General features: G+C 34.0%; 1 protein-coding gene across 1 annotated transcript in view; it reads right to left on the reverse strand.

Moving 5' to 3' along the window:
- LOC121370011 (kinetochore-associated protein 1-like) overlaps positions 1-13431 on the reverse strand; it is a 61971-nt gene that overhangs the window by 20588 nt on the left and 27952 nt on the right. The window contains exons 32-43 of the mRNA XM_041495103.1: positions 13220-13321; positions 11440-11468; positions 10802-10903; positions 10177-10355; positions 9054-9154; positions 8250-8373; positions 7209-7402; positions 5477-5575; positions 3833-3967; positions 1195-1311; positions 600-703; positions 3-153 (exon numbers count right to left, since the gene is read on the reverse strand). Coding sequence (XP_041351037.1) covers positions 3-153; positions 600-703; positions 1195-1311; positions 3833-3967; positions 5477-5575; positions 7209-7402; positions 8250-8373; positions 9054-9154; positions 10177-10355; positions 10802-10903; positions 11440-11468; positions 13220-13321 — 1437 coding nt within the window. The remainder of the gene's footprint in view (positions 1-2; positions 154-599; positions 704-1194; positions 1312-3832; positions 3968-5476; positions 5576-7208; positions 7403-8249; positions 8374-9053; positions 9155-10176; positions 10356-10801; positions 10904-11439; positions 11469-13219; positions 13322-13431) is intronic.

Raw genomic sequence — 13431 nt, forward strand, 5'->3', positions numbered from 1 at the left:
ACATCTTTTAGTAGTTTATTCAACTTTGAGAGCAGACTGTCTTGGTCTTTGATTTCCCGAATGGCTGCTCGGACTTTAATGTGTTTACACCCATGACCGACCACCTTCTCCAAATACACCATCAGTCCATCATCCTCCTCCAAATTAAAGTCTCTACAAAAATACTTAGGTTCATTTACACTTTCAACAACAATGATTATCATTGATAGCATGCATGTTCATTTGATACATAGATTATTTCAAACTTTTCTGAATGTTCCAAGCTTTGTTCTCTTTCTATAATAAGAATTGCCAGTACTAGAATGGAAGTTTTGTAAAAATAATGGTTTCATAGTTTTTCCAACACTATCTCATAATGTATTAAACAATTTGTTTTATCAAATGGCTGCAGTTAAAAACCATACATTGTCAATTCAAAGATTACATTCATCATATACAGTTATGAAGTTGCTACATAATGTCTGCTCTTATTCTGTGCATAAGTCAAACTCAAATATCATAAACAATATTGATTTATATAACCAAATGCTTACTTTAATCATAATTATCATCATCAATACATTTTGAAAAAGGAAGAAAAACATTAAAGGGTGACTTACTGGCAGAACTGCTTGACAATCTTGATATCAACCATCTCGTGGGGTGCAATTTGGGCGAGAATCTTCAACGCATTGCCCGATCGCAGAGCATAACTAAAGTCTATCTGCAAATAGTTTTAATAGCAATACTTTAAAAATCTGTAATAATAATTATTATTATAACTCTTATTCAGATGGTGAAGAAATGGGTATGTTGTAAAAATAACATATGCACAGCAAGGTGTGAGACAGAAGCTTAACACTAACTAACTAGCCTAACAGGATGTTTTTTGAGGTTTTTTTTTTTTTTTAACCAGCATAACACTTTTAACATTCCAAAACTTTCACAATAAATCTCATTCATTGAAAAAAATAAAATTAATTAAAAAAAATAAAATAAACATAACAGTTTTAACATTCCAAAACTTTAAAAATAAATCTCATTCATTGGAGTGGGTTTTTTTCAAGCAAGCATAACAGTTTTAACATTTCAAAACTTTTACAATAAGTCTCATTCATTGGAGTTGACATGAAGATGCAAATAATGCATTGGACATGGACATAGATTATCAGCCTTTTTGAAGTTCATGTAAACAATAAACTATGTCTTGTCTACCTTTAAAGTGCGGAGTCTGTATCCCCACCGGGCCTGAGGCTGCAATACACGACAGCTGGCAACCATGTCAGGGTCTCTGTGAATCTCACCTAATGCAATACCAACTACCGCAACAGTCTGAAGACAAAATCAGAGTTAACACCATTAATTGAATTTGTACTTAGTCATTTTAATCTACAGAAACATATTGGTAAGGAAAAACATGGTAATAAGTTTTATTTATATTGCAGGGCTTGAACTTAACAACGGCACCGATGGCAATTGCTGTCGTTGAGATATAAATTTCCGTAGGTAGAGATCATCACCGACAGCATAAAAGTGCTGTCAGTAAAGTTCCTCAACAATGACACCAAATACACACCTAACATTATCTGCCTGTATCTAACATTTGCATATTTGAAATATGTCTACATATAGCTAAATTTGTCATGTATTTGAAATACCTTAGTTTTTCACATACCAGCTCAAAATTGCAGTCGGTGCATTTTCAGTCATTCTTTACAAAATTGCGGTCGCATCGTTTCACCCATGGCAATTCTTTACAAAATTGCGGTCGGTGCATCGTTTCACCCATGGCAATTCTTTACAAAAATGCGGTCGGTGCATCGTTTCACCCATGGCAATTCTTTACAAAATTGCGGTCGGTGCATCGTTTCACCCATGGCAATTCTTTACAATATTGCTGTGGGAGACAAATTCTTAAGTTCGAGCTCTGATATTGATGTATGCAGTTATATAAAGGGTCCAAGGGAATAACCTATGATGTCCTAACAGATAGTCAGCATTATAATGGTCGTGTATGTCAAGGTCACAAAGATACACTAAAATAAAAACCTATAACAATGCTCTCTTAGGTATAAATATTCCACAATTGTAGGGTTGTAAACTTTAAAATTAAAAAAGTATCAGCTTACCTAAAATGTGACATCACAGGTTATACCTGTGGACCGGTCTTATTATTAAACATGCTCAATACTAAACCCAAATAAACAGGATACACAATACCAAAAATGTCAAGTAATAAATCATGTGTTATTGAATATTAATGCTAACCCAAATAAACAGGATACACAATACCAAAAATGTCCAGTAATAAATCATGTACTGTTGAATATTAATGCTAACCCAAATAAACAGGATACACAATACCAAAAATGTCAAGTAATAAATCATGTACTGTTGAATATTAATGCTAACCCAAATAAACAGGATACACAATACCAAAAATGTCAAGTAATAAATCATATACTGTTGATTATTAATGCTAACCCAAATAAACAGGATACACAATACCAAAAATGTCCAGTAATAAATCATGTACTGTTGAATATTACTGCTAACCCAAATAAACAGGATACACAATACCAAAAATGTCCAGTAATAAATCATGTACTGTTGAATATTACTGCTAACCCAAATAAACAGGATACACAATACCAAAAATGTCCAGTAATAAATCATGTGTTATTGAATATTAATGCTAACCCCAATAAACAGGATACACAATACCAAAAATGTCCAGTAATAAATCATGTACTGTTGAATATTAATGCTAACCCAAATAAACAGGATACACAATACCAAAAATGTCAAGTAATAAATCATGTACTGTAGAATATTAATGCTAACCCAAATAAACCGGATACACAATACCAAAAATGTCAAGTAATAAATCATGTGTTATTGAATATTAATGCTAACCCAAATAAACAGGATACACAATACCAAAAATGTCCAGTAATAAATCATGTACTGTTGAATATTAATGCTAACCCAAATAAACAGGATACACAATACCAAAAATGTCCAGTAATAAATCATGTACTGTTGAATATTAATGCTAACCCAAATAAACAGGATACACAATACCAAAAATGTCAAGTGAATACTTCTTACCCAGTATCGACACAAATAAACAGGTACACAATACTAAAAAAGTTCAGCAATAAATCACACATTGTTGAATACTTGTTACCCATTACTGCTTATGTTTTTGTGTAGTCAGATGATGGCATGAAAGGAACAATGATACACACTATATACCATTCAACTCTATTTTCGCTATCGGGGAACAAACAAAACTTATTCAAATTTATTGCAATAAAACAGTTTACATAACATACCATACTAATAATATATGTCCATATTATGCTTTGAGCAGGATATATTTCATATCAGAATACTTTATAGTAAATCCTTCAAGAGAAAAATTTAATTTATTGATTTCTACCCAAAATATAAAGTGTATTAAAGGAATAGCCTTGTTTTTAAAAAGAAATCTGCCAGTTTAAATTGAATATGCATGTATTGTACTTTGTACACATGTAGCGCACGATTAATTTGTTTTAAAAGTAGTTATCTTGGTCATGTGGCCTCAATAACTAAATAAATATCTTGTCTTGTCATACTAAAAATAGCATATTGGAGTTGATTAAAATGATAACATTAAAAATGTGTGTTACCAATAACTTTGATTTATATCCTTGGACAGCTGGATTGATCAAATATTCAACCGACAACGGAACAATACAAAAGTATATTATTCTTGAACCTGCAAGTCTATAATGATTTTTTTTAAATAACATAATATGACTGATGCTGTCAATAATTCACTGATGTATAAGTTAGTATGACTCACTTTGAGTTTCTTGTAGTTGTGCTGTGCTGTACACGAGCTGATCATAGTGAGTAATATTTTCTTGGCCACCTTCAGTGGGAGACTGCTGATACACAACAACGCATGCTTGTGATCCACCTTGGAGCTGTTCAGACTCTGAAATTACACAAACCAGTATCACAGGGTCAAGGCTCGAAAGAGGAAGTAACATATGTCCTGCTAAGAAAAAATATAACCTGCTGGAAATAAGACAGCACAGGGTGAGTGGAGGGTTTGGGAGTGTGCGGAGATAAGACAGCACAGGGTGAGTGGAGGGTTTGGGAGTGTGCGGAGATAAGACAACACAGGGCGAGTGGAGGGTTTGGGAGTGTGCGGAGATAAGACAGCACAGGGTGAGTGGAGGGTTTGGGAGTGTGCGGAGATAAGACAGCACAGGGTGAGTGGAGGGTTTGGGAGTGTGCGGAGATAAGACAGCACAGGGTGAGTGGAGGGTTTGGGAGTGTGCGGAGATAAGATAGCACAGGGTGAGTGGAGGGTTTGGGAGTGTGCGGAGAATTGGACTTCTGAGATGTATTTTAGAGCATTATACAGGGGTGGAAATTGGTGAACTGTAAAAAAAAAGAGGAAATCTAAAAAAAAAAATTTGTTTTATTTAACGACGCCGCTAGAGCACATTGATTTTTTATCTTATCATCAGCTATTGGACGTCAAACATATGGTCATTCTGACACGTTTTCAGAGGAAACCCGCTGTCGCCACATAGGCTACTCTTTTTACGACAGGCAGCAAGGGATCTTTTATTTGCGCTTCCCACAGGCAGGATAGCACAAACCATGGCCTTTGTTGAACCAGTTATGGATCACTGGTCGGTGCAAGTGGTTTACACCTACCCATTATGCCTTGCGGAGCACTCACTCAGGGTTTGGAGTCGGTATCTCGATTAAAAATCCCATGCCTCGACTGGGATCCGAACCCAGTACCTACCAGCCTGTAGACCGATGGCCTGCCACGACGCCACCGAGGCCGGTGAGGAAATCTAGAGGGGTCCCGAAAATTCTTGAAATCCTAGTTTAAAATCTGTGCCATCTGACACATTTTGGAGAAAAGGACGCTTAAAATGCGAGGAAAATGCAATGTTCCATGAGAGGAAAACAGTTGATCTGAGGAGAATTCCCACCCCTGATTATAAAATTAAAATATAACAAAATCACGAACCAGCCTCAGCTAAATAGAAGACGAGATCACTGTACACACATCTGTCTCTTGAAGAATGACCTGCCATTTTTGAGTAATTTTAGCAGGTGAATTTTTATTTCACCCGCTTGGTCTACAAAATAGACTGCTTTTTGCAGGTCACTATTTTGAGCCCCGAGGGTATTAACACAATGGACTCTTAAGACCCAAAAACACTTAGCAGATGCTGTTAAAGTTTGTATAAAAACTACTCTAATACATCTTCTTAAAAGTTCTATTAGTACCACTGAAGGTTTTTATTTCACCAGAAAAGTATTAAATATTCCTTAAAATACATTTCTCTAACATAGACTGAGGTCTATACACAAGAAGAAAGGTAGGCACAACAGCACATACTAATTACATAATAATTAGACAATTACATTTTGTAAATTTTGAGTTTTAATTTTCTCTCTAAATCTCTGGACCAACCTTGAAGAAGAGTTCCGAGATGAGTTTTTCTTCACTGGGTTTGGCTTCCTCAACAAGAGTGGCTAAATGCTCCTTCATACTTTTTAATCTCTTCTCCATCTAATCAATAAAATAAAATATTTAACACATTTTAGTGATTGTTACATCTCCATGAATTACAATTGGAGAAAACATTCACTTTTACGGTTCTGGTCACATGATTGTAACTAAATCAGGTTTTATTACATATGCAAACACACAAAGACAAGCTTTAGAGATATTTATACATATACAACTCATAGATTTGGTTTATAACAAACATTCAACAATATATGATTTATTACCTAACATTTTTGGTATTGTGTATTCTGTTTATAAACTAATCTATGAGTTATATATGTATAAATATCTCAAAAACGTGTCTGTGTGTGTTTACATGTGTTTACATGTGTTTGTGTGTATGCATATCTATGCATGGTTGCCTGCATGTCCATGCACAAAGTATGTGTATTTAAAAAATTTCTAATAAAAGTTTTTTTTAGGCATTTGTGTATAAATTCTAGAAAGCAAAGAATATTCTGCGGAATTTAATTAAACAAGCATTTTGAGAGTACTGCTAAAGCAATACACATCCCCTACCTGACCCAACAATTTTTCGTACCTCCTAAATTCAAGGGCCAAACATCCATAAAAAGTGGGTAAATCACTGTGAAAGTTAAACTTGATCAGTAACAGTACATTATAAAGCTATATACAAAATTTCACCTCAATATTTTCAGTTATTGCAAAACAAAAGTCTGGAACTTTTTTCTTCATATCTCCTAAGTTGAAGGGCCAAAACTATGTAAAAAATGGTTAAAATGCCATGAAAGTTAAACTTCATCTGTAACAATACATGATAAAGCTATATACAAAATTTCAGCTCAATATCTCAAGGCTTTCTAAAAAAGAAGTCTGGCAAATAAATTTTCACATTGCCTAAGTTCAAGGGCCATAACTCTGTCAAAAATGGGTAAATAACCATGAAAGTCAAACTTGATCTATAACAGTACATGATAAAGCTATACACAAAATCTCAGACAGACAGAAGGATGGAGATGAAACCTATAGTTCCTTCCGGTTGGACCAGTAGGGGACTAAAAATAGTTTGGGAAGCTCCTCAATTGTAAATGTACACAACAGGGCTCAAATTTAATGGCGACCATGCGGCAAATGGCCATAATGCCCTCAAAAGTAAACATACTCTCACGACCAGTTTGGCCGTGCCATATTCTACACGGTACTAACTGGTCTTCATACTCAGACTTGTTAAAATATGAAACCGTTCACACTTCTTTATTTTGAATGTGTGTTGTTGTGCTATATTAAGACACTTGTTGTCAAAGGGTTTCCTTGTTGCCCTGATTTCTGGCTGTAATGCCTGAAAAAAATCTCCATTGGTCTAGGCCAAATGGCTTTACCTTCTAATTTGCCAAATTTGAGGCCACACAAAATAGCTGTGTTTATGTACACTGGTCTATATATGTATGCCTTCTATACACTTGGATAGACACCTATAGTCCTTCCCACAGGGAACACTGGGGGTTTTTTTTACTATGGTATTTAATACAAGTTATTTATTTCCGAGCCGATTGTTTTCCAAATTGCACACAAAAATAGTGTTTTTTTGTTATTTCCAAAATCAAATTGAAATTTACAAAGAACATTTTTGTATGAGGATGTGATGGACTATAGCATGCACTGACAGGTTTACCTGCGGGAAGCCTGTGAAACCCATGAAGTGCTGGGAGACGAAGGCCACTGCTGAAGATACGGTGTGAGTAAGGAACTGAAATGCCAGCTCCATGTGACTGTTGTTCATCAGGTAACCGATGACAGTTTGTGACAGTCGGCAGAATTCAGCAAGTTGAAACCGGTCTTCATCGTCTTCCTCTTCCTCAATAATATCTATTAGAAATAAATAACTACATGCAAATTATTGTACTTAATTGTGAACACAAAAGAAATTTAACTGGCAAATAGTGAGAAAACTAAACCTGCTCCAAACGCATCCAAAGAAAATGCCACAAACAATGGTATTTACTTGCTTGGAGATGAGATATTCCTTAGTACAATATGCCTGACATTCATGTTTGATAAATGTATCCTAAAGTTGCTAGTTATATTTATTTTTCTAAAAAAGTTAAAATTTGTTTTGTTTAATGACACCACTACAGCATACTGATTTATTAATTATCAGCTACTGGATGTCATAACATTTGTTAATTCTGACATATTGTCTTAGGGAGGAAACCCGCTATATTTTTTCATTACTAGCAAGGGATGTTTTATATGTACTATCCCACAGACAGGATAGCACATACAACACCCTTTGATATACCAGTCATGATGCACAAGCTGGAACGAGAAATAGCCCAATGGGCCCACCAACAATGTTTTCTCTATGTACACATTGTGTGATAACTATAACATTGATAACATCTATATTTAGCTTTCCAATAATGTAGAAATTAAAACACAAGTATCAAGATTTCTAAGACTTGTGACACAGATTATCAAAATGTTTGAAAATTTAAAACGGCGTCATTACATGCTAAGTATAAAATTTTCATTTCAAGCTGTATGGAAAATGTAACAGAAACACCAACATGTGTAAAAATAAGATAATATTTTCAAAATAACTGGTGGTTTAGTACATGTTTTTATCTTTTTCAAATTTCTTTTTTAACATGCTACAAATGGTTTTCAAGTTCCAATGTACAGGAAGTAAAGACCTTCAAATGACTGAGCCTACCCAGAGTGAAAGAAGGATGTAACACTAAGTAGTTCCCAGCAATTGGAACGACATCTTCAGTTCTCATTACTAAAGCATCTTCTTTGAACATTGGTTCTAGTGTGAAAAACTTCCCAAATAGCTCCTGAAAAGATATTTATATTAACAATGTCTATGCATATGTGGCAAAAATGGTAAATACATCACATAATGTAAACCAACAAGAATAACAGGCAGAAGTTAATAGCTGAAAAAGAACAAATTCTAAAATGCAATTTGTAAGTAGGCTAAGGAAAAGAGTATTTGTTTAACATCACTTCAGCACATTGTAAACTACGGCTATTTGGTGTCAAAGGAAGAGAGAGAGAGAGAGAGAGAGAGAGAGAGAGAGAGAGAGAGAGAGAGAGAGAGAGAGAGAGAGAGAGAGAGAGAGAGAGAGAGAGAGAGAGAGAGAGAGAGAGAGAGAGAGAGAGCTTGTAAACTATTTAACTGGTACCATCATCTTCTATCACCTCACTTTAGGCGCACACAAAAAAACAAGTCTAGTGAGCAATCACAAATGCTTGCCCTCCTATGTATCAGGGGCCTAATTCACTAAACTCTCGCAACTTTGCGATCTCGCAGTGCAATGCTAAAAGACTTGCAAAGAGGATGCTTTGTGGTCTGGCAGAGCCTAAGAGACCTTTGTGAATTAGGCCCCTGGTGTTCTTTTTTTCTGAGTAATACTGATCTATTGCTTTGCCCAATCTGAGACAAATGTCCTATTTGTTCCTCTACACTAGAGAAGTTAACATGATACATTAACTTTAATTCCCACCGTCTTACCATTTGTCCCATGTTGCCATGTCCGTTCTCACACTGCCGGGTAACAGCAACAGCAAGACTAGCACACTTGTACAGCTCCATACATCTCAACAAATCGACGCCTAGCAAGACAGAGAAACTATCACAGTACAGGCATTTCAGTAAAGCATTGAACCTATCACCAACAAGCATTCTGAGAGTACTGCTAAAGCAATACATGCCACTTATTGGGCCTAACCAATTTTTTTATTTCCTAATTTCAAAAGACATAACTTTGTGAAAATAGAGTAAATCGCCATGAAGGTTAAACCTGATCTGTAACAGAACATGATAAAGCTATAAACAAAATTTAAGCTCAATATCTTGAGGCACTGAAGAAAAAAGACCAGAAAACATATTTTTGTATCTTCTAAGTTCAAGGGCCATAACTCTGTCACAAACGGGTAAATCACCATGAAAATCAAACTTGATCTGCAACAAAACATGATGAAGCTATACACAAAATTAAAGCTCAATATATTGAGGCATTGAAGAAAAAGACTAGACAAAAATTTCCATATCTCCTAAGTTCAAGGTTCATAACTCTGTCAAAAATGAGTAAATTGCCATGAATGTCAAACTTGATCTGTATCAGTACCTAATAAAGCTCAATATTTCGAGGCATTCTAAAAAAAAAACCCCAACCCAAATGGACAGACGGGCGCACGGATGGACAGACATAGACAGACAGAAGCCTAATCACTTGCAGTTGAACCGGTAGGGGACTAATGAAAATAAGTTAAATAGTTTTAACTGAAATAATAGATGTTGCATAAGAATTAATAAACAAATGTCAAACAACATAATATTATGATAATTACAGTAAAACAACACTATAAGTTACTAATAGATAATCAAGCATTCTTATTGACTGACATCATTAAGACAAAGTGGTACATCAGCACAGTGTATGTCTATACCTTTTTAACAGGAAACATTTTAGACAGATAAACAAGAATTAGCTATAGCTAGGTCTCACTTCAGATAGAAAACAATATGCAAAAAAACCTCTGAACTCTTAAACTTGAGAAATAACACAATTTACACAACTGTTTCATAAACTGTATACATCACCAATACTCATGTAATAATAAACAATATCTACCTTGAGAATAAACTGTTCCCTCACATGCCAGTTCATATATGGCATTGACCATGTCATCAAGATTGCAGATTTCTTCTGGTTCAATGTTCTCTACATTTCCCAACACTTGCAAGAAACACATCCCCACATCGTACAAAGCTGAGACTGTTCTTTCACAAACTCCACATTCTATAATTTTTCTATGCACATACACAAAAAGAAAAAACTAAAATAGTGAATTTACAAAAACAAACAGGTATGTGGCAACCCAGCAGCACACTTTTCTATAAGCAGTTATTAAGTGTTAAACATACTGTAGTACTTGCTATACATCACCTTGCATGTGACAATAAACCTGCTTCCACAACAAAGGCTATTCTTTAAATATATATATATTCTGTATTTGTAATGTGTTTCACAGAGCAAACAAATTTATCACAAAGTCAAAGAGAATCGTATATTAACCCAACATTATTTGCTATTTATATATAAAACAAACTAGTAGTTTTCATTAAAAAAATTAGAAAACATATCCCTTCATTTTGTTATGTTAAAATGTAAGACCAAATCCCCATAATATTATCATCAATTCCTTAATTCGATGAAATACCAGACTAGTGACAGGCGTCAGTGTTGAAATAAATACCGGCTGTATTTGACAGCTGAAGCAATATGTCCTGTACGGGCTGTGAAGATGGCAAGTTCACTCAGAAACCGTACTCGTGATATCTGTAGCAAGTCAGCTAATCTAAAATGGAAAGTATACCTTAAATAAAGCTAGAAATACATCTTTAAAATCGATTCCACTGCTTTTGTTCACTTGCAGATGGGTGTATATGTGAACATGCATACATATAGAACAAAAAAAGAGTTAAAGTTTGTTTTGTTTAACAATAACACTACAGCACATTGATTGGATGTCAACTATTTAGTAATTTTTAAAATATAGTCTTAGAGTTAATCTATTATGTTCCTTACATTTATTTGGAAGCTGAGGATAAAAATAAAATACTCAAACTATAGAACAGGGAGAAAAATGGACAATGCAGTCACATTACAAGCCTGTATTGTAGTTATAATTTAGAACAAATATATTTTTATATTAAATTCTTATTAAAATAATTTATTAATTAATGAAATAAAATAATGAATTTCAAACATAGCAACCTGTTTGTATGTTCCTTATTACTAACTAAAATACAATCAATACCATAGGAATGTTTTTACAACTGAGCAAATAAAATTTCATAAAATATTTAATGATTTAATATTTCATAAGATTACCTGTACAATTTTCCAAAATGTATTTCCCTCTGAAAAAGAAATGACAATATATATTTATAATTCCAATCTCTAAAAATCCCTTTATTATAAACCCTTGGATTGGTTAAATTCGTATCACGTGATGATAAAAACTGGCATTCATAGCACCATGAATCTCAGTTTAGCACTATTTTTGGCTATATAGCCGGAATTACTTTATGAATTATGTCAACAAAGGAATCCCCGAGGAATTTCCTTGAGATTCTATTTTTAGACATCAAACAGTAATCGTCTGCCGTCAAACTTGTAAATATCTAAAAATCTTCACATATAAATTATACCATACAAAATAGGTTGCTTCAGACATTTTTTATTAAAGGTTAAAAGTTATTGAAATTACTTACGTTACATGTTTATAGTGAATTCAAAATCCCACAGCCAAAAATCTATTTTGTCGATCCAAAAAAAGTGTATAATTCCAATGGAATTTGGTCTTTTACAAAAGCGATTTCAAAAACAAAATTCAGTCAGTTCATGCCAACCATTAGCAGTAACGCGCATTCAACGGCATTGTAGTATGACGTACACGGTACACAACACATAGCCACTGCGATCCAATCTTTAAACGACTCGGGTTTTGAAACTAGGCATATCATGTACATGTCGGGACACAGGAACGAAGCTAATTCGAAGCTACAACAGAGAATGTTCCACTTTCCAAAAACGAAACATCAGCATGGCACTGTCAAATGTCACGAATACTTGTGTCGCACCACTTGAAGTCACACATGCCAAAACCATCCTGTGTTGCCACTTCCACAATTACAAGGCCAGTAAACACAGAAACTCGCGACACACCTGTTTCATCCATTTCCGGAAACATTGAAACCACTTTCTCCATGTCAAATCTATCAACACATGGAATTGTCACGCACTCAAATATTTTATAACTGTAATTTCAACATGGTAATTGGTAAATCTGGACAGTAATAAAAAATGGCGCCCATCCACAGTTCGTAGTTAAATATTCATACACCAACCGCTTCACATATAAATGATACCATACAAAATAGATCGGTTCAGACATTTTTATTACAGGTTAAAAGTTATTAAAATTACTTACGTTATATGTTTCTAGTGAATTCAAAATGTTTCTACTTGGTATTGATATTTAATGCAAAAAATTAATATGAATTGTATTAATGATTGCAACATTGTCATTCTCTCATTCGGCTATTGACGGAAAAAGCCGAAACTACCATAGGCATTCCGCTAATGTTGAGTATGAATTTCGTGTTAATAAAATAGTAAATAGTTGGAAAATAGAGTTCACTTTTTATTTTAAAGAGGTTTACATTAATGACATGGTTATGTGTTTGGAATTATAAGAATTGAACGTGAATATTTTTGAGTTTCATGCTAGTATGAAACGCAAAACCGCTTTACACACTTTAGTATGAATGGCGTAGCGCTAACGCGCTACGCCATTCATACAGTGTGTAAAGCGGTTTTGCGTTTCATACTAGCATGAAACTCAAAAAATTTCACGTTCAATTCTTAAATAAAATATATATTTTAGCATATAACAATATATACTGATAAAATATATATTTTAGAGTATTATTTTTTTTTATATGATTTCTTTTAATTATTTAGGCGTATCCATTTATATCCATTGACTTCGTTGTAAAGCAGGCAAAAATTACTATTAGCACATGAACAAGCACATGAAACAAATGCTTGGATTAATTGTGGCCAATATATCAGTTATAATGCTTATGTAACTGACTAAAATACAAACCTGTGGTTTGCTGAATGTTTTCTTCACATATGTGAACAGAAGAAGTTCTCTTGATTTCTGATCCCGATATTCTGCCAGAGTTATCATAATGTTGTATTCATTCTGGAAGTTAAAAATAAAATGTTACGAATTAAAAACATAAAATATAATTATTGATACTATCTCCAACCACATTTCATTTATCAGTTTGCAAGAAATTTGTTTAATGATTT

The sequence above is a fragment of the Gigantopelta aegis genome, chromosome 4 (genome assembly GCF_016097555.1).
Source record: "Gigantopelta aegis isolate Gae_Host chromosome 4, Gae_host_genome, whole genome shotgun sequence".
Taxonomy (NCBI): Eukaryota; Metazoa; Mollusca; class Gastropoda; order Neomphalida; family Peltospiridae; genus Gigantopelta; species Gigantopelta aegis.